The sequence below is a fragment of the Heliangelus exortis genome, chromosome 10 (assembly GCF_036169615.1).
Source record: "Heliangelus exortis chromosome 10, bHelExo1.hap1, whole genome shotgun sequence".
Lineage (NCBI taxonomy): Eukaryota > Metazoa > Chordata > Aves > Apodiformes > Trochilidae > Heliangelus > Heliangelus exortis.
In genome coordinates this window covers 9,223,171-9,248,415 of record NC_092431.1, presented here as the reverse complement: position 1 = coordinate 9,248,415, position 25,245 = coordinate 9,223,171, and the positions used below count along the sequence as shown (strand labels likewise).

General features: G+C 44.3%; 1 protein-coding gene across 1 annotated transcript in view; it reads left to right on the top strand.

Annotated features, from left to right (window-relative positions):
- Positions 1-1,090: 1,090 nt before the first annotated feature.
- Positions 1,091-25,245, top strand: part of CPZ (carboxypeptidase Z) — a 38,242-nt gene continuing 14,087 nt past the window's right edge. The window contains exons 1-5 of the mRNA XM_071753396.1: positions 1,091-1,261; positions 17,517-17,891; positions 18,689-18,901; positions 20,865-21,061; positions 21,990-22,151. Coding sequence (XP_071609497.1) covers positions 1,174-1,261; positions 17,517-17,891; positions 18,689-18,901; positions 20,865-21,061; positions 21,990-22,151 — 1,035 coding nt within the window. The 5' untranslated portion in view covers positions 1,091-1,173. The remainder of the gene's footprint in view (positions 1,262-17,516; positions 17,892-18,688; positions 18,902-20,864; positions 21,062-21,989; positions 22,152-25,245) is intronic.

Genomic DNA, 25,245 nt, shown 5'->3' with positions numbered 1-25,245 from the left:
TCCCTACTGATCTCTCTGATACTCATCAGCAGAAACCAGAGTGCTCTGACCCCAAGGACAGATTGTCTGCTCTCATGTGTAAGCACCTATCTCCCCTCAAAGCAACATTCACTGCCTGGAAAGACAGCAGGCTTTGTACTCTTATATTCCGGATTTTTTAAGAAAAATCCCTTTTCCTGAAAAGGGATGAAAAAATGGATTTTTTTTTCTTTTCTTCTTTTTTTTTAATGTGTAAGCAAGAAACATGGAGGTTACATACAAGCTTCTCCACCACCCCTGTTTTATAGGGATAAAAACATACAATTCATACGTATTTGTTTAAAAACAATAATAAAAACCCACCGCCCCCTTTCCAAAACTAACAAAAAAATAATCAGATAAAGAAAAATTTTATATGCATGTACTTAAAATATATACTTAAATGACTTAAGCTCATAATTATGTTCTTGGATCTTCTCTACATTGCTGTGGTTTTTTTGAAGAATACACAGAAAAGACCATTAACCCTACAAGTTTGCTTCTGTAAACTGAATCTTCAGTAAAATGCTCAGGAGGAACCTGAAGAGTGCAGGGTCCTGTTGGCTGTTATGTGGGGTATTATTCTTGGTGTGCTGAAAGGGATGTAGCTCAGAGTCCCGGCACTGCCATGTGTTTTAAACTTGCAGTAAAGTGGGTTATGAAATACCATTCTTTGGGAGGAAAGCTGTTTTCTGTTGTTTGCTTTCCTCTGCTTCGTTGATCCCCCTGCCCTCTCCAGGCAGTCACTCAAAGCATGACACATTTTAATGAAGCTCCCATTTTCCTTGGAGAAACAGCAGCAGGAAAACCAAAGGCATCGGCCCCTTGGCTGAGGAGCAGGCAGGCGCATCCCTGCGAGGGACCCCCCCTTTGCTCAAATTGTTCATGAAATTGTAAACCAAGCTGCAAGAGGGAGACAGAGGGGAAGGGGAGAGGTGGGGGGGAGCTCATTCCTCCTCCCTCTCTGCCTCGAATCCTTTGGCTTTCCAAGCAGGACTCGCTGAAATCTGACGCCTGGGCTGCACACACTGCGAGCCCTGGCCATGCCCTCTCAGAGCATTGATTTCCAGAGCCGCTCTCCGGCTCCCGGCGAGGAACAGCTCCGGCAAGCAGCGAGTGCCACATCACGGAGCTGCCGAAACAAGGGGCTCCAGCATGGTCCCCACGCTCCTGCTTCTCCTCGGCGGGCTGCTTGGGGCCACCGAGCCAGCACCGCGCTGTGAAACCGGCAAGGAGACCCTAGGTAAGATGAACTACCCGAAAACCCCACTTCTTCTCTCCTTCCTTCTGCTGGAGATGAACAGAGAAAAGGGCTCCAGCTCCGAGGCTAGCGAGGCAGGACCTGTCGATCCTAGAGACGAGGAACACAGCTCTTCGGAAGCCTGCAGTGATGGAACTTGGGAAATGTGGATGGGATGGCAGGCAGTCGTGTGGATCTGCAACAGAAAACCGAGTCTGATATTAGGGAACATCACTGTCTTTTAAGGCCACACGTAGATGAGTCTTTCTGTCAGTGTGCTGAGCTCCCAGTCAGTAGGAATGTTCCTGCTGTCCTGGGGAATGCAGAGGATTCACTTCTAGGAACATGGCAGTCTGGCTGCACAAAGATGAACTTTCAACCTTCTTTGTGCTTTTCTGCTTAAGAAAAAAGAATGTTGTCCTTACATTTAGCTTTAGGTTACTTACTTCAAGTCCAAAGTATGAGATTTATTACCATCTGAAAGCTGTGGGGTGTGTTTTAGCTTGCTATAAGCAATATGGAATTTGAGTGAGTTTATTGGCTGGAAAAGCAGCTTTACCCATCAGAAGCAAGCTTAGATAGGAAGATGCTGCTAAATGGATTGGAAGATTTTGGATCAGTAACTACTTGATTAATAAAAAAATATGATTAGGAGTATCTTTTAAAAACACATGGTGTTTTTAAACAAATGAGCTTAACTGAGATTTCATTTACTTATTGACAGGGAAGAGGTGAATTCCAGTGTTGTGCCAAGGTCTATTCCAGAAAAACTACTTTCAGAGGGTTCAAATACAATATGATTCAGGAAAATATTTATTTTATGGGAATTCATGAAGGACTTTAGTGTTACCCAAGGAAGTTCAGCTATATTTCAGGGCTTAAATATAAGCCATAGCTGTCAGTGGCATTGAACTGCTACACAGTTGCAGTCCATGTGCCTTCTACTGCATATAATTTGAGAGTGCTGTTCCCATGAACATCAAAGTGAGGTCTACCGCAGTCTAAAGGGATTTTATTTTCGGATAAAGCTGCACAAAGAGAAGTGCTGTAGACTATTTACAGCCAATTACAGGAAGACACTGTGTATTTTGCAGCATGCCCTTTCTCTATGAGGTATGATTCTACTCCAGTTGCAGCTGATCAAAGTTTTGCCATGGGGTATTAATCCTGACAACCACAAACACAGGGGTCATCGATGGGTAACTCAGCTGTAGTAGAATGTTTTTTGTGTGTGTCAGCAACTGTGCCGTCTTTAGGGGAGGGCTTTAGGAAGAGCAAGTGATGGAAATACACCTTGCGTGTGTAGTAGTGCATGTGGTGGGACTGAAACACTGAATATGGCCCTAGAGAGAGACCTAGAGTTTGTAAAAATGAGCTGCCAACATCACTGGATGGTGTGCAGGATGAGAAGGGTTCACACCACACTGGAGGTATGTTGGACCAGGGAATAAAGTGGCAGCTTGGACACTCTGTGACCTGCCAGATTTCCCAAGGGCTTTCCTTTTCTAAAGGGGAGATAAGGTTATGTCAGGCCCATGAAAAGCAAGGGATTGTGGTGCTGCATATATTTAAAGTCTTCCCTCAACATCCAGGGCAGTAGGCTATGTCTTCATCTGTAGCAGTGTGAGTTTCTCCCTTTTTGGGGAGATATTTTCTTGATCTCAGTGGCCAGACCTGTGGTGTCGTGCAGGAGACCAGCCTGGAGCTCTTGTTCAAGAGAGGAGGGCAGCAGGACCCAGTGCCACTGTCTGACTCCCAGCAAGGCTGCAGCTGGTTTCTGCAGACTGCCTGACCTCCCTGCTAATATTTGCTCTGCTGTGACTCATTTTTCTTTTAACGAGAAACCAAAATGAAACATGGTTAACAATACCAAGATCCTTACAAAATGCTTTGCGCTCTTCTGTTTAGAAAAATAAGGAAATGATTGCTGTCATCTAGCCCCACAGTATGGCACAGGCATCACACACTCTGTGGGGAGCTTTTTGAGCAGTAGCTGGGAACTGCAGCACTGCCAGAGGGCAGATCCCCGCTCCCCAGCTCTGCCCTGGATCCCTGGGGAGCCAGTAAGCCACCAGCTCCCCCAGTGATAGGATTCTACATTGCCCTATTTTGGAGCACAATTTCCAGACCCTGATGAGTTTTACTGGCCTCTTAGCCTCTAGTTCAGATGAGAAAAGTACAGCTTAACATGTTTCCTCTGAAAGGTGGCCAGCCTTTGGTGAGGTTCCTGTTTTATCTGAGTTTTCTTGCTTCTGCTGCTGACTGATACATTCCAGTGGTAATTTAATTAAATGCAGCACTTAGCCATCACTGACAGCAATAATAAAAGCAAAGTGGAAGAGGGATGAAGTCACATGCCTCGAAATGGTAGGAGCAGACGACTTTCCTCGCAAGGGAGGCCAGCTCAGCAATACTAAAGCGCTGCTACCAGGGGTCAGAGGAGAACTGCAATGTAGCGGTGAAACCTCTCCTGATCACTCATGTTCAGAGAGCCCTTTACTGGGGGTTTTTGGGGCAGCGGTACCGCAGTGCTCCTGTCTGTGTGCGAACCCCCAGGGCTTATGGGGTGAGCGGCGAGGCAAATCCCGAACGCTCGCCCGGAGCCACCCCTCTGCCGCCGTCTGTGGTGGCAGCGTCTGTGGTGCCACCGTGTGGACTCCTGGGCTCGTACAGAAGGCTTCTGGGGAAGGTGCGGAGCTGGGTGGGGTTTAGAGGCAAAAGGGATGACTGAACCTCTTGCTGCCTCCGGTCCCTGCCTGGGCAGTTAAAAGGTGGAATGTGACACAGCCTGTCAGGGTCTTCTGCTTGGTGGGAACTTGCGGCGGTGGGAAAGCAACTGTAAGGCTACTCTGAGGGCTGCCATGGCCGGCACACTTCTTATCTCAGGGTGTCCTCTTCCCCCACTCCCCCCCCCCATTTAGCATTTCCCATCATCCTGGCTTTCAGGTTTCCCTACCCCAGGGGTTTCTGAGTTCTGCTACTGGGGATGGGAGGGAGTGGGGAGGCACAAGAAACCTGGAGAGGGAAAATCCAGCAGGCTGGGGGGCTCTATTTCCTCAGGGGCCCATTAGAGCTTTGGTGGCACTGGCTCCTCTCTGAGCCACGGCAGCAAGAAAAGTTGATTTTCTTCTGGGCCGATTGTCAAGCTGCCTTCACATATAGATGACAAAATGAAAAGCCATTGCCTTCCATGAGCTTCATACTGTCCCAGAGCCAGTGATGGTGGCTGGGTCCCTTGCCCTGCTGTGGCTGACACAGGAAAGGCAGCATGGTCACAGCGTGGTTACACCATGCTGCCACATGTGAGAAAGTCCAGATTGTAGGAATCTTGCCTACTGCACCAGACAAGGATGTGTCCATACCTTGGCAAAAAGAAAAAATAAATGCAGAACTAGTCTACACCAGGCACATCTCACCAGATGAGAAATTCCAGCTCTCATAAAATTAGCTCTCATCACTGTCATGTGAGCTGCTCTGGATTCTCACCACTCTAGTTTCATCACAGTTATTATTTCAGCAACACAGATCTTCAGCTATGTTTAACATGGGAAATAGGATCAGAAACAAACACTTACATGGGGAAAGTAAGTGTATATAGAAAATAAAATACATTGCTATTAACTTACCTGCTTACCTTAAAACTGCTCAAGTAGTTCATGCATTATTTTAATCTGAAGGCAATCTGATCAGACATTTTTAAAGTATGGGAGTATAAATAAACAGAAGTCAAAACTTGATAAAAAACCCCACTGCTCAGACAAGTTTTTAGCAAGATTTAGTATCACTAATAGTTGATCCCCTCTAGACATTGCCTTTCCCTCCACGCTGTCAGAGTGGTTGTTTAGGAGTGCTGCCTGGCTGACAGCTCCTGTGAACCCCTTTTGGCTGCCCAGGCTATATCAGAACCATCCTCTCCTCAATTTTGGGCTGGATGTTAGATGAATGTCACAGGTGCCATTGTCTGAGGGGGATGCTGACCATGGAGGTACCAGGCAAAAGCCATGATGCTTAAGGCTGGTGGGCCAGGTCCTGATCTGTTTACTTGGCTTTTGTGACCCAGGGTTTTAGTAGAGGCTGTTGAATTAACTGACAATCTTTCGTAGCATAAAAATACCACATTTGGCTAAAGCTCAACTACCTACAGAAGAACCAGATGTGGTTTTAATTACAATAGATTTCACCCACCTAAGATAATGAAAAGACAGTTATGCTGAGGGACTGCATGGGGTGCATTTAAAGAGGATAGCCTGATGTTTTGATAAATGTTTTGGAAGAGTTGTGGCAGAGAAGACAAAACCTCAGTTTTTCAGATATGGTCCCCTGCCCAGTGGGATTCAACAGAGTCGAACTGGCTCAAGAGTAAGTTGCTAATGGTATTGCTGTTGGCCAAAGTACTTAAGAGAGCACTGCACCCTTAGACAGTGAGAACTAAACTATCGAGAATTTGTGGCCACAAAATAGAGTTATGGAACCAACACAGTTCCAGATTACCAGCCTATTAAGTGGTTTCACCTTTCTCCAGTCACCCTGACAAAAGCTTGATCCTCATAGAGTTTTCCTACCCTATTTCACCTTTTTATTCCATCTGTTGTTTTAATGCCAGCATTTCCCAGATCTGATTTCTCCTTCCTTTGTTGGCCAGACACTGAGAGTTGGGTCTCTGTATGTCTCCAGATCATCTGGGTGCACAGTGAATGTGTGTTCAGCAGCAGACCAGCCACATGTGGAGCCCAACAAGTCTTCAGTCAGTTTGGCATCTCCTGGGTCATTTTGCTGTTGTTGCTGCTGCTGATGTTTACTTGTGGTTTTTGTTTTTTGGTTTTTTTTGGGCTTTTTTTCCAGCTGGTAGTTTTTTCCTTCACAACTAGGAAACCATGTCAGATGTGGTCCAAAAAATATACTTCATGGGCTTTTTGTTTGTGTGTGGGGTTTTGTTTTTGTTAGGCTGGTGGTTTTGTTTTGTGATTTTACTTCTTTTCAAGTTTTTCAGCTGGGAAGGCTCTCTGGAGCAGCACTTACTGAACAGGGTCACAGCTGGGGTGGCATCAGGGATCTTGTCATTAGAGGCACTAAGAGAGGTTGTGGGGGACAGGCAGGCAGACAGCAATACTCTTCCTTGGTTCTTTTAGGCTCCTAATACTGCAGCCCTGTTAGAGTTTCACCTGAACAGTTAGGAGACAGGGAGAACTAGTGGCCAGCACTGAGAATGGCTTTTAGCCATTGCAAGTGCCAGGTCTCACTGTGCATCTGCAGAGATTTTGAGCTGTGGTCACCTGAGCTCCCATCGCCCCTGGGTAAACTTCAGCATCTTTTTGCAGGCACCAGAGAAAAACAGTTCTGTCAGAGCCAACCCCAGTGTCATTGCCATGGGGAGACCTTCAGAAATTTGTTAAAAAGATGTTTCAGTGAATGGCAGGCAGCAGCAGTGACAGAAAGAAGAGTGGTTAACAGGGAACATGGGCTTGCATCTCCCTGCTGTGATCTTGCTCTGCAAAGTGAAGGCAGATCAGCCATTAATCTCTTTGGGGTTCTTTCAGGCTTCCCTGTCTGAGGACAGTGCTTGTCACCCTGCCTGTGTGTCAAACTCTTGCTTCTGCCTGCTTGCAAACAAATCTTTCATCTGGAGAGGTTGCAGAAACTGCTGGAGTGGAAGATAAGTAACAGGAGTTCAGTCCTCTACTCACAAAAGTTTTGATGTATGTAGAAAAAAAAGTTAACTACGTGGGCTGTTTCTTGCAGTCACCCCCACTTCTTCTCCACTTCTTCCCTTTCACGAATACATTGGATATGTAGCTGCCTTCTCTCCTGGGCTTTCTACTCTACCATTTTTCTCCCTAGACAAGCTATTCAACTACTTCATTTCTCTGCCACTGGTCCCCTTTATTTCTCCACTCCTCCTGCACCTTTTCCCTGACATTTCTGATGCATTACAGTGATCTTGCCCTGCTCTTGCCCTTGTGCAGTGTAGCAGGAGTTGGCTCTGGGGCACGCTGTGCTTCACCATTTACAGGTGCTGCTGCAATGCTTTGCAAAATGGTACAGCCCAACAGTGTTTGCATATTACCACAGATATTAAATTTTGTCTCTTTAGTGTTACAAGGCAGATTATTGTTGCAAAGACTGCAGTGAGCCATGTAAAACCACAATGAGAGTAATACTAATTTGATCAGAAACTGAAATGCTTTGTTTGGAAGAGCAGAGGTTTTGACTTTAAACAGACTAAAATGAATACATATGTCTTCCAGCTTAAAACAGTATTGTAAAAAACTGAGAATGTTGCTAGGGGGTGTGCTGGTCTGTACATGATAAAGTATATAATCTTTAGATACTGATCCTTAGATTAGTTAACAATTAGTTATTATTAGTTAATAGTTACCTAATCATTAGATTAGATGTTGGTCAGTCATAACAGTGTGATTGTGTAAGCCTCACTGAATAGTTTAGATATTTTAGATTTAAGACTGGATCTTGGGCTTAATTCATATCCTCAAGTGCACAGGTCTCCTCTTGGCTTTGCTGTGCAACAGGCAACCAGCCAAACCATGGCACTTGAAGTTGCTTTTGAGCTCTATTGTCTGGGTTAGGGTTAATCACAGAAGCTTGCTTCTTTCAGTACTGAATCATCAAGGGGAAAAAATGTAAGCTTGGCAGTAAAATATGTATGTGCTGCATTGTAGATTTTCAAGCTTGCCTTTGCAAATTAAAAGCAGAAGCGTGTATTATAGAGTGGGCTCAGAAATCTTGAAATGGCTTTTCTGCTCTTCAATAAGTTATTCTATCCATAATCTTAAATAGAAACTGTGCTACTGAAAGGACTTTTGTAGCTCTGGTGGAATAGCTATAGTACAAAAATAAACACAAAAAATGGAAAAGGCTCTTCTGGGTCAGGAAGAAAAAGGTGTCTCTGTACCACTCTGCTGGCAGATGGGACTGTGAGAGGAGGTGGGAGTGTGAGAGGAGGTGGGACTGTCTTCTGAGCCCAGGGAAGCCTCTGCTCAAAAAATAGAAGAGGTCTAGCCTCTTTCAAACACACAAGAAGCAGCAGTTGAAGCCTGCCAAGTGAATCAGGAAACCTGAGAAAATCTGTATATAATTGCTTGCAATTTCTCTTATGAAAAAGGAGAGTGGCAGGACTCTCCTGGCTGGCATTGCTGGAGCTTCCAGAAGGTGAACTGTGAGTGGTGGGGATGGGGGTTTGCTGGTATCAGGTCATTACTGAGTGCAGAGATGCAGCCCCATGGGCACAGGGCTGTGTGTGCAGCTACAGCTCCAGAGCTGTCTCCGATGGATTCCTGCAGCCTGCTCTGGGCAGGCTCTGGCCCAGTTACGTGCATCCACACTTATAAGTACACACACTGGAGAATTATCTTTGGCCCTTGCAGAACCGCACCCTCCAAAACATACGTCAGCATTGGCATTAGGAACCACAGGAGAAGTCCAAACACCACATCAGCACACATGCACATTTAAGACTCGCTGTAAAACAAGGTCCGCTATAAGCCAGGCCTTTTCTCTCTTGCTTTTATGTACATTAACTTCTGATAAGCTGAAAGCTGAAGCTGTTTCCCTCCTGGGTTTTTCTGTGGCAGAGGTGTGGCTGATGTAGAGCTCACAGGACAGCTTGCAGGGGGGGTGGTAGGGAGGTGCTACAGTTTGGGCAGAGTTGGCCTCTGAGAAGGTGGAAGTTCCATGGAGCCTCTAATGAGAGAGACAGGGAGAAAGCAGCATGGTATGCTGCAAAAATATGAGGCTTAGGTGTAAGCTTAGGACCCAGGAGGAAAAACTAGTTTTGCTGCTACTCAGTGAAATTTTGCTGCTACTCAATGAGTGAGTTTTGGTATCTCTGAACTTGTGAGGGACCCACTGGACAAAAAGTAGTGAAAGATGTTGAAAAATCACCTAGGCTTACCACATACTGAGATGAACAAATTTGGTTGCCATGGGAATGTTTTATCTGCATTTGGGCTCTGCTTTTAAAAAATAAATCTATCTTCTCCAGACAGCATCTTTATTAATAAGTAATAGCCATGCTGCTTAGTAGATTGCCTCTCCCAGTAAGTATGGTAAAAATAACAGTGTAGAAGCCCAGCAGTGAACAGTCTGAAACCAGAGTTGTCCTTACCTCTCCTGTGCTACCCTCTACTCCTGCTCACTAAATAATCCTCTTGTGAACCCAGCTGCACCATAGGATTTAGCAAAGTTTTATATGTCTCTTCCATCAGCCATCCCTTGCTTCTCTTGGCCAGCTGGGCAGAAAGATGAATTTGCTAAATGCAGCAAGAGTTGCTGCTGCTCAGAGAGCCAGAGCAGGGGGAAGCAGCAGCACCGTGCCTGCCACATTTTCCCTTCAGTTTCCTCTGCTTTTGTTCCTGTGTGTTGCCAGGATGCCTTTTTGCTCCAGCTGAATAAGCAGAATACTGACACCCTGGAGGAAGGGTTTGTGCCACGTACCAAGCTGCCTGATGGCTATAGCACGCCTGCAGAGTAAGAGCTGTCTGGAAGGTTGCTTGTGTCTCAGTTCTGCTATTCGATCAGAGCTTGTCAGGGAGACAAACAAAAAGGACATTTTTAGCTTGGTCCAAGGAGCCAGCAAGTGGGGAAAGGGCTCTTACCTTTAAGGAAATGGGAGCATTTGTGTTCCCCAAAATCATAGAATCATAGAATTGGCTGGGTTGGAAGGGACCTCAGAGATCAAGTCCATCCCTTGATCCACTATTGCTGCAGTTACTAGACCATGGCACTGAGTGCCACATCCAGTCTCTTTTTAAATATCTCCAGGGATGGAGAATCCACCCCTTCCCGGGGCAGCCCATTCCAATGCTTGATCACCCTCTTGGTAAAGAAATTCTTTGTAATGTCCAACCTAAACCTCCCCCGGCACAACTTGAGACCGTGCCCTCTTGTCTTGCTGAGAGTTGCCTGGGAAAAGAGACCAACCCCCACCTGGCTACAACCTCCTTTCAGGTAGTTGTAGAGAGTGATGAGGTCTCCTCTGAGCCTCCTCTTCTCCAGGCTGAACAGCCCCAGCTCCCTCAGCCTCTCCTCATACGATCTGTGCTCGAGTCCCTTCACCAGCCTAGTTGCCCTCCTTTGGACCTGCTCCAGGACCTCGATATCCTTCCTGAACTGAGGGGCCCAGAACTGGACACAGTACTCGAGGTGTGGCCTCACCAGCACTGAGTACAGGGGCAGAATCACTTCCTTGGACCTGCTGGCCACGCTGTTCCTGATACAGGCCAGGATGTCATTGGCCTTCTTGGCTACCTTGGCACACTGCTGGCTCATGTTCAGCTTCCTGTCAATCCAGACTCCCAGGTCCCTCTCTGTCTGGCTGCTCTCAGCCATTCTGTGCCCAGCCTGGAGCTCCCCATGGGGTTGTTGTGGCCAAAGTGCAGGACCTGGCACTTGGCCTTGTTGAACCTCATCCCGTTGGAATCAGCCCAACTCTCCAGTCTGTCCAGGTCCTTCTGCAGAGCCCTCCTGCCTTCCAGCTGATCGACACTTCCCCCCCACTTAGTGTCATCTGCAAACTTGCTGATGATGGACTCAATCCCCTCATCTAAATAGTCAATAAAGATATTAAATAGAACTGGTCCCAATACTGATCCCTGGGGGACACCACTAGTGACCGGCTGCCAACTGGATGCACCACTCTCTGGGCCCGGCCCTCCAGCCAGTTTCTAACCCAGTGCAGAGTGCCCCTGTCCAAGCTGTGGGCTGACAGCTTTTCTAGGAGAATGCTGTGGGAGACGGTGTCAAAGGCCTTGCTGAAGTCCAGGTAGACCACATCCACAACCTTCCCCTCATCCACCAGGCAGGTCACCTGATCATAAAAGGAGATCAGGTTGGTCAGACAGGACCTGCCCTTCCTAAACCCGTGCTGGCTGGGTCTAATCCCTTGCCCATCCTGCAGGTGCTGTGTGATTACACTGAGGATGATCTGTTCCATAACCCTGCCAGGCACTGAGGTCAGGCTGACGGGCCTGTAGTTTTCCGGGTTCTCCTTCCGGCCCTTTTTGTGGATTGGTGTGACATTCGCAAATTTCCAGTCATCTGGGATGTCCCCAGTGAGCCAGGACTGTTGGTAGATGATAGAGAGAGGCTTGGCGAGCTCTTCTGCCAGCTCTTTCAGCACCCTTGGGTGGATCCCATCTGGTCCCATAGACTTGTGGGGATCCAAGCAGTTCAGTAGGTCACTGACTGTTTCCTTCTGGATTACAGGGAGGCTGTTTAGATTCTTGTCACCTTCTATAAGCTCCAGAAGCCAGCTGTCCTCAGGATAACCTGTCTTACTGTTGAAAACTGAGGCAAAGAAGGTGTTAAATACCTCAGCCTTTTCTTCATCTTTGGTAACTATATTCCCGCCCATGTCCAGTAAAGAATGGATGTTTTCCTTGCCCCTCCTTTTGCCATTGATGTATCTGTAGAAGGACTTTGTTATCCTTCACAGAGGTGGCGAGATTCAGTTCAAGTTGTGCCTTTGTCTCTAATTTTCTTTCTACACAGCCTAACTATATTCCTAAATTCCTCCTGAGTAGTTAGCCCTTTTTTCCATAATTGGTAGGCCCTCTTTTTAACCCTAATTTCTTTCAAAGTCTCCCTTTTCAGCCAGACCGGTCGTCTTCCCCACCGGCTTGCCTTTCGGCACTGTTACGATCCGAGTTATTATTTATATTTTGTTTGTGAGGAAAATTCAGCCACTACTCATAGACGATGCGTGAATTTACGAAAATAACCAGGCTTTATGATTTAAACAAGTTAAAAGGATTTATTTAGGATTTATACAATTAGTTACTTTGGAGAGAAGAGTCGTTAAGAAGGGAAAAGAAGGAGGGTAATTAAGATGTTATCACCGTCCGCCGGCCTTGGCCTCTGGCTGTAGTCGGGTGCTTAGGGTCTGTCTCCTGCCGCTTCTCTGTCCCGTAGCTGAAGCCGAAGTGCCAAGAGAGGGGGGGTCTAGAAGAAAGCCGCCACTTCTCCTTTTCTCCTGGGCTTTTTTACACAGGAAAAGAAGAGGAGTCCCTTTTTTGCATAAGTCCCTGATACACACAGACTTCCAGACTTCCCGGGGATTTTTTTGTCTCTTTGTCTTATCTTTTTGTCTTTTTTTGTGTCCTGCTACCTTCATTGTCTCCATCATGCACCAGGAGGCGACCTGATAAGCATTCTTATCTTTTAGGTGTCTGTCAGGCATATGGTGAGGTAAACATATGTTAATTTACAAAATGTTGCAACATAGCAGGGAGAAAGAAAAAAAAGATTGATTCAAGAGACATATTTTTGTATTTTTAAAGCGTTTGCATCAGGCACACTGGGACAGCCTGCTCCTGTGCTTTCAAAACTTGTTCCTTGAAGTACGTCTGTCCCTCCTGGCCCCCTTTGTTTTCAAGGGCTGTATCCCAGGGTATACTCTGGACTAGTCTTCTGAATAGGCCAAAATCTGCCCTCCGGAAGTCCATGGTAGAGGTTTTATTGATGACCCTCCTTGTATCCCTGAGTATTGAAAACTCTATTATTTCATGATCGCTGAGTCCCAGACGTCCACCGACCACTACATCTCTCACCAGCCCCTCTCTGTTTGTGAAAAGAAGGTCAAGCAGGGCTCCATCCCTGGTAGGCTCATTTACCAGCTGGAGCAGAAAATTATCTTTTATACATTCTAGGAATCTCCTAGACTGCCTCGTCTCTGCTGTGTGGAGTTCCCAGCAGATGTCCGGCAGGGCAAAGCCACCCACGAGAACAAGGGACGATGATTTTGAAACATTGCCAACTGCTCATAGAATAATTCATCACCCTCATCCTCCTGATTGGTGGTCTGTAACAGACTCCCACCAGGATGTCAGCTTTGTTTGCCTTCCCCCTGATTCTGACCCACAGGCACTCCACCTTATTATTACCAACTTCAACTTCTACAGAGTCAAGAGACTCTCTAACATATAGGGCTACCCCTCCACCTCTCCTTCCCTGCCTGTCCCTTCTGAAGAGCGTGTAGTCACCCATTGCAGCACTCCAGTCATGGGACTCATCCCACCACGTTTCCACGATAGCAATTACATCATAGCTTTCCTGCTGCACAATGGCTTCCAGCTCCTCCTGTTTGTTGCCCATGCTGCATGCATTGGTGTACATGCACTTCAGCTGGGCTGCTGGTTTGTCTCTTAACTTGGGCTGTCCACCCTTGGGCTCCTTTCTGGAGAGCCCAGTTTCAACCCCTTCCCCCTTCAAACCTAGTTTAAAGCCCTCCTTATCAGCCCCGCCAACTTATGGGCTAGAGTCCTTTTTCCCCTGTTAGATAGACGCAGCCCACCTGGTATGCTGAAGTTTGACCCATAGTCAAAAAACCCAAAGTTCCTCTGGTGGCACCAATCCCTTAGTCACTTATTGATGAGATAGGCTTTCCTAGTCCTCTCCTCATTCATCCCCTCTACTGCAGGAACTAAGGCAAACACCACCTGTGCTCCTGTCCCATGGACTAATTGACGCAGGGCCTTGAAGTCCTTTTTAATCACCCTGGTACTTCTTCCGTTAATGTCATCACTGCCAGCCTGGACTACCAGCAGTGGATAATAATCTGAGGGCCGGATTAGCTGAGGGAGTCTCCTAAAAAGAACACACAAGGAATTGCTCTCAGCACATGCGACCCTCTAGTCTGAAATAATAGCTACAATACGGTCATTTTATAGTGAGGAGAAAAAAGGTGTCTGTATTTCTTAGCCAGAAGAGTTCAAGGTAATGAGATTCATTGCTCATGACCCTGGTGATAACCAGAGTTAGTGTCACGCTGCTCGCTGGGACGTGGCTGAACTCAAGCCAGTCCCATCCACAGAAAATTCTCCCCTCTGTATGGAACAATTTGCTGGGTCCAGAATTGTGTCCAAGGCCTCACAAGTTGTGAGCGTGGTGACACTGGGATATAAGGCTATCCAGATTCAGGGAGAAAGTGACATACAGTTTATCAGGACAATTAATTGCTGGAGCTCTTGCTAATAACAATCACTTCTTTCTTGTTGCCAGCTAGCACTGTACAAAATGCTGTTACTTGATTATCCCCAGATGTAAAGCTACATGCAGTATCTGACTGAGATGAAGCTTTCTTAGATATGCCTTGACCTTAATAACTAACTCCCTAAGGGGATTGTGCTTAACTAAGGGAAACACTGAAATCCTGTAATGGAAGGCACTGCTGATGAACCAGGCATGCTTTAGTGCTGTTAGCATAATGTACCAAGCCAGGAAAGGAGTTTGCAAGGATATATTTTTTTCCAGCTTGCTGCTTGCCAAAACTTGCTGATGTTCGAGATGGGCTGTTTCTGCTAGTCCTGACCCCTTGTCTATTTTATGAGGCAATGTGGATGAATGACAACTCATAATATAGAACCAGACTAATTTGCAATTAAATAACTCCCTCCAAGATAAAATCCCACAGTTAATTTTGTTCTCATTATAATTATTTTGTTTTGGCTAAAGAATGATCAACTCATTAGCAATGCATATGCAGATGATTACAGTTCAACACATACGTTGGAAGTAGAAATTTAAACTTTCCTTAGTAGGAAGAATAGAGAGCATAATGGGTTTGGTCTTACAAGGACAAATGCTGAATTCACTGGGTGAGAAAGTAGGTGAGAAGCAAAAGAGGCCTCTGCTGGGTCATCAAACCACCTTCCTTCAAAATCAAGAGAGCTTTGTTTATTTGATTAGTAAATAGAAAGGTAATGGGATGTGATTGCTCTCTGTAAACACACAGTGCAGTCATGCACTGGGAAGTGCAGAGAATTATTTAAGCTACAGTACAATACTGGCACAACAACACATGGAGAGAAACTAGCCAGGATACTTGTAAGCAGGAAATTAAAAGGTAATTTCTAACCATTAGAGAAGTGAGATTTTGGACAAGCTTTCCCATGAGAGTAATTGAGGAGACAAATAATAAGTTCTAAGATTTTATTAAAAGGGTTATAAAATGCAGTTGCAAGAGATAGGATGAATTAGGATGGGGAAGACATATGTCCCCTCATATCCACCAAAGATATGCACAGCATTATGTGGGACCAATGGATTTGTCAGGGGAAGATCTTTAAGGCATCTTGGTACTTACAGAAGGACTCACATGGACTTTTAGACTAAACCAGATTACTAAAGACTTACATTTTCATTAGTGAACTTTCCTAGGCATCTGACTTACAGTTTTTAAGCATACTTAGAAATATTGCAAGGCTATCAGGGCTGGGCAGCTCAACATCTTTTTCAAACATAGGCCTGATTTCTTAGACAGCCACACTTGAGATCTATTGTCAAGCCCTCCCTTTTTAAAACAGATCAAAGAGTGGCTGCTCAGTGAACTTGTCTGGCCATGCTCTGCACCTGATCCCTATCTTATTAAACTCCATTTCCAGCTCTTTGAGTGAGGGTCTCTCTTGGTTTTGTGTGCAAGTGAAGTTGTATGGGGCTCCACATGCCAGTGATGGGTGTGAGACCATGAGTCAGGAGAGGTTTTATGTCTGGGGTGCAGCAGCTCGAGCGATGTGTGCCCTGTGCCTGTATGTACCTGTATGTATGTGCCTGTATCTATGTAAGTCTGTGCAGTTGCTAGAAAAGACGAAGCTGGACTAGTAGTAGACAGGACAAAATATCTGGGAGCTGGATATTTGAGCAGCTGTCTTCCTGAGCTGGATACTGAAGAGACCTGAGCATCTCACAGTTTACTACTGGAGGAACCAGGAGGTCCAAGTCAGGCATTGGAAAGACCACAGTGGTTTTGCTACTAGAGAGACCTGCATGTGTGTCAGTGCAGGAGGCAGCTGGGTCCAGGGGCGAGACAGTGAGCAAACTGAGCCTGGCCGCTGGGCTACCAGTGAGCCTAAGCAGAGGTGCTTTAAAAAGGGAGGGCTTGACAATATATCTCAGAGGTGCTGGATGGATCCAGCTGTACTACCACTGCATGGCTACTGGGCAGGACAACTCCTAACATGAGGTAGCATGGGTACCTGCTCCATAATGGTGATTTGTCTGTCTTTATTTACAGGTCAGTGCCAAACCATATGGAAAGGTATGCTGTGACTTTGCTTATTGTCCTTGGAGAATCTTGAAACCTTGAGTATTTCTTCATTATTTCCTGATAAGTCTTCTAATGTTGGTGCCACAGTAGGTCTTGCTCCTAGAGAGATGATCTCTTTCACAGAAGGTAGAATTTTGCTGCTGTGACAATGATATTTTTTACTGTCCAGAGCCATCAGGAGACTCAAAATGTAATTAGCCAGAACTTTTTTTATGAGACATCTCTCTTATTTCCTGTTCACCTATGAGTAGGCTGAAGGTATTACTGATATTTATCTTTCTAAGAGCCCTTCACCTGATTTCTTAAAGAATACACTTTAAGCTTTAACAATAAGCCTTAATACAGTTATTAGCTTTATGAAAATATATGTGTTAGCATATTTATGCACCAGCTCTCTTGTGAGTCAAGTCCCAAATAACTTTTGCAGTCTTTTGGCAATTTTAATCAAGCTTCACAGAGGGGCTGCAATTTCAGAGATATTAAAGTCTTGCAGATTTTGTGTGGCCAAACAAAGAAAAAAGGTATCCTACTGATACCTTCCGCACATTAGTGAATCCATATCAAAAGGCAAGGACAAGAGAGAGACTGGTATCATTAATATACTTTATTAAGGAATTGGAGTTTTTCCCACATCAGACACAAGAAAATTCACATATCAGCAGGGAATTTTTCTCTCTTATGAGTTCTCTGGTATTGAACTGTATTCTTAATTTAAATCATGTAAGATTTAATTGAGTATCAGATAACCCTTCATTTGGTAACCAGGCTTTAGTAATTTTTATGGTTTTCAAGCTGTTTGTTAATTGTGGGCCAGGTACTCCAGTGTTTTCTGGCCAGGAATTTGCTCTTGCATTGTTGTTCAGGTATTGAATTGGCAAAATAAATCTTATTTCAGGAGCCATGCTTATCAATCAGATAACCCCTGGTGCCCTAAAAAATTGTCATATACTATTTGACTTCTGAATGACATCTGCTTCCATCATACTGCTTACAATCTCCAGACCAAGCATACTTTCCATGATCTTTCTATGAGTTGTTTTAGCCATCAAATCCATTTCAGGGTATTTCAAACTGCCTCCAGTCTATCTGCCAAAAATACAACAAAAACTCTATTGGCCAAGTTATTTTTATGCTGTCTTTAAACTATTCAGAATGTTGATAAAGGAAGTTATTTTTCATATGTTCACCTCCTTTTCCTAGCAAAATGCGTGGACATTGCTTTAAGTTCTTGTACTGACGTTGCCTACACTCAGATGATGTATCCCAATTTTCTGGATCAGAAGTCTCGGGAAGTGATTGAGTACAGCTCTGAGTACCTTCTCATCAGTGTGCTGCACAACTTGCTCCAAGGAGAATGCAATCCAGACCTGAGGCTCTTGGGCTGCTCTGTGCTGGCCCCGCGGTGTGAGAAGGACAAAGTTATAAAGCCCTGCAGGCACGTCTGTGAAAACCTGAAAAAAAATTGCCTCCCTGCCTTTGATGCAATAGACATGGCTTGGCCCTACTTCTTAGACTGTGACCGCTTTTTCGTGGGGGAGGAGGAGGGATGTTTTGACCCACTGGCAAAACTCCGAGGTAAGGGAGGGAGCTCTGTGGACACATCTTACTCATCTAGATAAGGAAGGTTCTCTTCTCACTTAGCATGACAAGTCTGTGGCACAAAGACTGCTTGTCATCTCAGCTTGTCATCTTTATAGACACCTGTAAGGTGTGATTCTTTTTTTCCCACCTATTTTAAACACTTAATTAAACTGTGCTCAAGAAGCACCCGTTCCTCTGCCTCATATACAAAGCCCATCAAAAGAGGCAGCTCAGAGCAAGGTGTTTGGACTGCCAATGTGCAGTTAGGTAAGCCCTGCCCTGCATGATAGCTGTCTGTATATGTGAAACATTTTATTTTAGAACTGAAACTTTAATGCACTTATACATTCATGACTACTTGACAAGTTTAACAGCTCATTAAAATAATCTCATTAGTAATTGTCACAGATTTTTGTTTAGATGAAGCAGATCCAGATAGCTGGAGACAGCTGAATTTCATAAAAAATTAATTTGATTCACCAGATTCAAAGAGAAAAATCTGTACACTTTGTGACTAAAATGTGCTAAGTGTGCTAAAGGCCAAATTATAACTGAAGATCACAAAAAAATATTCGTCAGTGTGCATATGCATTTATATGGTTTTGCAAACAAAATATGCTACAATAAACAGTGTAGGATGTTGGATTTAAGGTTTTGATTTCAGCTGTCTTCTCTGTATTTCTACTACTGAAAAGATTACTTTGTGGGAAAGTACTGTCATTGATACAGTCCTCTGGGCACCATGGTTTTAATTTCTTTTAAAGCGTTTTACTTACAATTTGCCTTTGCAGGAGAAGTAGATGTGGAAGAAGATTCGCCCTCAGACTTGCCAGCAACTTTTATTCAGTTCAAACACCATTCCTACTCCCAAATGGTGAGCACACTGAAGAAGACTGCTTCTAAATGCTCCCATATTGCAACAACTTACAGCATAGGTCGCAGTTTTGATGGGAAGGATCTTTTTGTGATTGAGTTTTCAACCAAGCCTGGACACCATGAGCTGCGTGAGTTATACCAGTGTTGTTCACTTTGCTTGAGGGATCTCCAGGTTACCCATCTGAGTGAAATCAGGTTCTTTTAACAGGATAACACTTAAACTGTAAAAAGCATTCATTCAGAAACATTTCTCCTCCTTTGTGTTTCTGAATTACAGCAGTAGCCAATGATTCACTGTAGCAGTTATAGTCCAGTTGCAATTTCCTATTTTTATGACCTCAGTTTATGACCTTAGTTGATGCTCCATATTCCTAGATGCATGACTGTGTACTTGATTGCAGTGATCTGGCTGCTGTTTATTTGTGCCCAGTGTACAAAAAATTTTTTTTTGTTACTGACCTGCCTTCTCCATTATCTGCCACTTCTTCAGTTTCCTTTTATTTATCACTGCACCCTCAAACCCTACACAGTTCACACAATTAATGCCTGTGCTTATTCTACACATGGTCCTTCACGTCCTACGATAAGTGGACCTTATGAGAAAGCCTCAGATGCAGAAGGACATTGATCTCAAGAAAAGGGCTAATGCAGAACACAAAACAGTCCCCCTGAACAGAGATTCAAGTCACTGCAATACCTGTCAGTGTAACACTGATACCAAAAGTTTATGTTGTGATATGACAGCACCTGAATACATTTAGGATACAGATCCTCACTATTTTACTGCAAACAGCAGTGCTGTTCTCTGTTTTGTAGGTTCTTCAGTGAGACAGCAAGGGCCACATTTTTAAATGCTCTAGATTCTTCAAAATGCAGATCAATTCCTTGGGGATTATTAGGTATTATTTTCTAGTTACCAGCCCCCAGCTCAGCTATCATACCTGACTAAATCTGCTGGACTGCTATGGCCATTGCTGCAGACTAAGAGCCTCAGGTTATTCCTCAGCAGAGAAGGCAGCAAAGACTGGTTTTAGCTTTGGTTATTCTTGACTATGTTGCCTTCCACGGTGTAGAGATATTTTGAAATGCCTTTAAACTTGATCAAGACCCCAGTAGATGTCTTTAGCAGAGAGATTTATATTACTGTTTCCTAGCACATCATTGTTCCTCTCTTGTGTAAAGAAAGGAAGTTGCAGGTATCATTTTAAGCTGGTACTCCATTTGTCAGGAAAACACAAAGCCTATGAATTACATTAAATTAAAACTGTGATATGGCATGATAAAAGATGGTAATTTAACACATTACCCAGCATTTCCTTCAAAATCTGTTGCTTCATCCTCAGGACAGCATAAAAGAGGGTGGAAATAGCTATAGAGCTGGAGATTTTGCAGCCTCAGCAAGCTGGCACAATAGCTTGGTGCCAAACTCCTCAGTATTTGGTGTTTGGGGCTGGCTGGGATCAAAGATGAAGCTGAAAGGATAGACAGGAAAGGGTGTCTCCAAAGTGCATCTGTTTTCTAGTTTCTATTAATCTCTAAGGAAAGATGGAAAATGAGAGAGTAACTGCAAGGAACTGTGAAGTTAAGTGTTTCCAATAGTCTTATTCCAAGGGTATTTAATCTAAAAGTCACTTTTTATGCATGACCTAACTTCATTTCCAAGCAGAGGGCTAATATATTATATATCTGCAGGTAATTTCTAGGAGCTGGCATTGAAGCTGCCCATGGTAAGTAAGAGTGCCAGGGGTGCATTTTGTTCCTTCCCAGCCATGGCTTTACATTTCTGATTGCAGCTTTCCTCCTTCACAATTAATGATGAGTCCAGTGAAAGCTCAGAGCAACAACTGCTTCTTATGGATTGGGATCCAGAAAGTATGGACTTAATATTATTGTACACTGTTTAAATTGTTGCTGAATGGACTTGTAATGGAGGGAATATTCACCTGGAACTGGTGTGTTACTTACAGGAATGTATGTATTAAATTGCTGTAAATAAAACTGACTGATCAGTAAGCTATGTGGGTCACTCTGCTTTTGGAATCCATCCAGATATAACTGAACTGAAGCGTCTCATTCCTTCATTTTTCACAGTCAAGCCAGAATTTAAGTACATTGGCAACATGCATGGAAATGAAGTTGTGGGGAAAGAACTACTAATATACCTCGCACAGTATCTATGTTCAGAGTATCTTCTTGGGAATCCTCGCATCCAGACCTTGATTAATAATACCAGAATTCATCTCTTGCCTTCTCTCAACCCAGATGGGTATGAACTGGCAGCAGAAGAGGTAAAACACTTTTTATAAGAAAATGTTCAGTGCTTCATGTTTCTAGAATTCCCCATCAGAAAGGACAAATTGGGAGAGGAGTGTCACATGTGGGAAGGAGGGTTAACAATCGGCTGGTTAGCTGGTAGGTTGCTTTCCAAAGATGATGTGAACAGAGCTGAGGAAATGAAAATCTTGTTTATAATTTTTGCTGCCTGCATGCGATGACATGGAAATGACTGTGTTACTTTTTCACACACTTACCACTCTCTGCTACCAGTTGTAGAACAAAATGCCCACTGATTCACTTTAACAACTTATGTTATTTAATAAGGAAATGTAGTTTAGTACTGTGGAATGGGTATTCTTCATCTTGTTGAAGAGCAGGTATAATGAAATGTGAATATTTTCTGTTCTATCATGCTTTAATAATGAATGGCAGTTTTCATAGATCAGCTGATGTCTGGAGGGGATATGTGAAAACAAAATCTGTGAAAATTATATGTTTCCTGACATTCATCTTTTCACCTCACTTTTATCACCAGCACCATTTTTAATAGCATGAAAATAGGACGTTTCTTCTTCTTCTGTGTGTCTCATGTGGTGAGCTCTGTCTGTTGTATGAGTCTGGGGAGTTTCATTCTTGCTTTGAAGCTTCAGCTGTATTTTCTGTTTCCCTTCTAACCCACTCTGCATGCTGCTCTGTGCCCAGTTAAGAACCTCCTGTGTTCTTCTCATGAGTCACATCACTGGTGAGTGAAATGCTCCCTGCATGCTGATTCCTGTGTTAGGGACCATGGGGATAAAAAATGATTAAGAAGTGTGGGGTTTTAACAATATAGGCATTTTCAGTTTACTTCTTGATTAAAATGGCATTTTCAACCTTCCCACAAAGTGGTATTTTCAGAGAGCAAGTTAATATGAGTGTGGTTTCTGTGTTACACTTCAGGGAGCTGGTTACAATGGATGGGTCATTGGACGACAGACATCTCAGAACTTGGACCTGAACAGAAATTTCCCTGATTTGACATCTGAGGCTTACAGAAGAGTTGGGATACGTGGGGCCCGCCTAGACCACATCCCCATTCCACAATCCTACTGGTGGGGTAAGGTATGAATTACAGATTTTATAAATCACTTATACTACAGTGCAATTCAGGAATTAAGAATCTGGGATTGCTTGGCCTGGAGTTATTCTCTGATAACCAGGTTTTATAAGTAGGAATAAACTGAACCAGCTCCGAATTAGCATGAAAAATCCTGGTGCAGTTCTGGCCAAAGAGGCAGGTGCCACAAATCACTGGGAAAATTTGTGGATAATTTGGATTTTAGATTAAGAAGAAATACTTCTTGGACTGGTGACAAGTGTGTAATGATTCATCATTAGTGATTTAAACTCTGGTAGGATGCTGAAAGACTTTATAGACTTGCTCTTATTACACTAAGCTCTGCAGAGGTTTCATGGAAGAGTGGGTTTTGCCTTGGAAGACACATAAAGGCTTCATGTGAAGTTGTGTGTCATCAGCTTTCCACAAAAAAAAGATGCTTATAAATGAGAGTAAAAAGCTAGAGTAATGGAAACAGCCTCTGAGGCAGCAGTGATGCTGGAAGGGAGTGTTGCACTCATCATCACTAAGGTTTGTGTTTTGTAGTGTCCAGGAAGGCAAGACTCTGTCCATGTTAAGGATAATAGAAATGTTAAGGATAATAGAAAGGGCTTTTTCAAATACATAGCTAGCAAAACTAACACTAGAGGCAATATTGGCCCACTAAAGAATGAGCTGGGAGCCCTGGTGACAGAGGATATAAAGAAGGCAGAGGTGCTGAACGCCTTCTTTGCCTCTGTCTTTACTCCTGCAGGGTTTCTGCATGAGCCCCAGATTCATTTAACCCCAGAAGTAGTCAAGATAAATGAGGAGTTTGATATAGTAGATGAGGATTGGGTTAGGGATCAGCTGAGTAATCTGGACATCCATAAGTCGATGGGTCCAGATGGAATGCATCCAAGGGTGCTGAGGGAGCTGGCGGAGGTCATTGCTAGGCCACTCTCCATCATCTTCAGTAAGTCATGGGTAACAGGAGAGGTGCCTGAGGACTGGAGGATAGCAAATGTCACTCCAGTCTACAGGAAGGGCAAGAAGGAGGACCCGGGTAACTATAGACCGGTCAGCCTCACCTCCATCCCTGGAAAGGTGATGGAACAACTTGTTCTTGTCACTATCTCCAGGCATATCAAGGACATGGGGGTCATCAAGAGCAGTCAGCATGGTTTTATCAAGGATAATCATGTTTGACTAACCTCATAGCCTTCTATGAAGAAATTACTAGGTGGATAGATGATGGAAGAGCGGTAGATGTGGTTTATCTTGATTTCAGTAAAGCATTTGACACTGTCTCTCACAGCATCCTTGTAGATAAGTTGATCAAGTATGGGTTTGGTGATCAGGTAGTGAGGTGGATCAGGAACTGGTTGAAAGGAAGGAGTCAGAGAGTTGTAGTCAATGGGGCAGAATCTGGTTGGAGGTGTGTGACTAGTGGAATCCCTCAGGGGTCGGTACTGGGACCGGTGTTGTTCAATATCTTCATCAACGACTTGGATGAGGGTATAGAATGTACCCTCAGCAAGTTTGCTGATGACACTAAGCTGGGAGGAGTGGCTGACACACCAGAAGGCTGTGCTGCCATTCAGAGAGACTTAGACAGGCTGGAGAGTTGGGCAGGGAGAAACATGATGAAATTCAACAAGGGGAAGTGTAGAGTTTTGCATTTGGGGAAGAACAACACGATGTCCCAGTATAGGTTGGGGGCTGACCTGCTGGAGAGCAGTGTAGGTGAAAGAGACCTGGGGGTCCTGGTAGACAAGAAGATGACCATGAGCCAGCAATGTGCCCTTGTGGCCAAGAAGGCCAATGGCATCCTGGGGTGCATTAGAAAGGGTGTGGTTAGTAGGTCAAGAGAGGTTCTCCTCCCCCTCTATTCTGCATTGGTGAGGCCGTACCTGGAGTATTGTGTCCAGTTCTGGGCCCCTCAGTTCAAGAAGGACAGGGAAGTGCTTGAAAGAGTCTAGTGCAGAGCTACTAAGATGATTAAGGGAGTGGAACATCTCCCTTATGAGGAAAGGCTGAGGGAGCTGGGTCTCTTTAGTTTGGAGAAAAGGAGACTGAGGGGTGACCTCATCAATGTTTTCAAATATGTAAGGGGTGAGTGTCAGGGAGATGGAGTTAGGCTTTTCTCAGTGGTGACCAGTGATAGGACAAGGGGTAATGGGTGTAAATTGGAGCATAGGAGGTTCAAGTTGAATATCAGAAAAAATTTTTTTACTGTAAGGGTGACGGAGCCCTGGAACAGGCTGCCCAGGGGGGTTGTGGAGTCTCCTTCAGTGGAGACATTCAAAACCCGCCTGGACACGTTCCTAGGCGATGTACTCTAGGGGGCCCTGCTCTGGCAGGGGGGGTTGGACTAGATGATCTTTCGAGGTCCCTTCCAACCCCTAGGATTCTATGATTCTATGATTCTATGTGTTTCTGGCAGTCTGTCAGCCCCTGATGCTGGCAGCTCACATGAGATCTTAATTTCCCTTAAAAGAAAAAAAATACAGAAAGCCAAATCAGTAGTTCTGATCTTGAGAGCTCCACTTTTGTTCTGCTTTAAACTCATTTTCCTCTAATTCAATTTTAATTGCTAGCACACAGCCTCAGATAGTTTGGGACAGGATTGTTTCAGCATCTGGTGTGTTAGCAGAAGATTTGAGAGACCTTACTTCAGTAAACTGCTCTGCTTCAGGTGAGCTCATACAAGGCCACACCTAAACCCCAAAAGCATGGGATTTGCTCTCATGCTGCTCCTGTGTTTTTGTACCCCATTTCAAAATAGTAAAATCTGGATAAAAGCATCTCATTTTCTCAGCAGAATGTGCATATGAAGATACCAGGATGTGAAAAGCTGAGTAATACACATATGTTAGAGCACTGATGTTCAACATTACTAATCTCAAGAAGTTTATTCTGTTTTATGCATATAATCATATAGATCCCAGCAAATGTCACAAGGTTCCCACATGAGCATAGGTCACAGGCTTAATAGTTTCCAACTTTTTGACTGAATAATGAGAGATAACAGTGAGCTGGTAAATGCAGGTAGGGTTCAGAGCCTCAGATGGGACTGAGCTGGAAAATAAGGGGATCTTAGAAGCAAAGGCTGAAGAT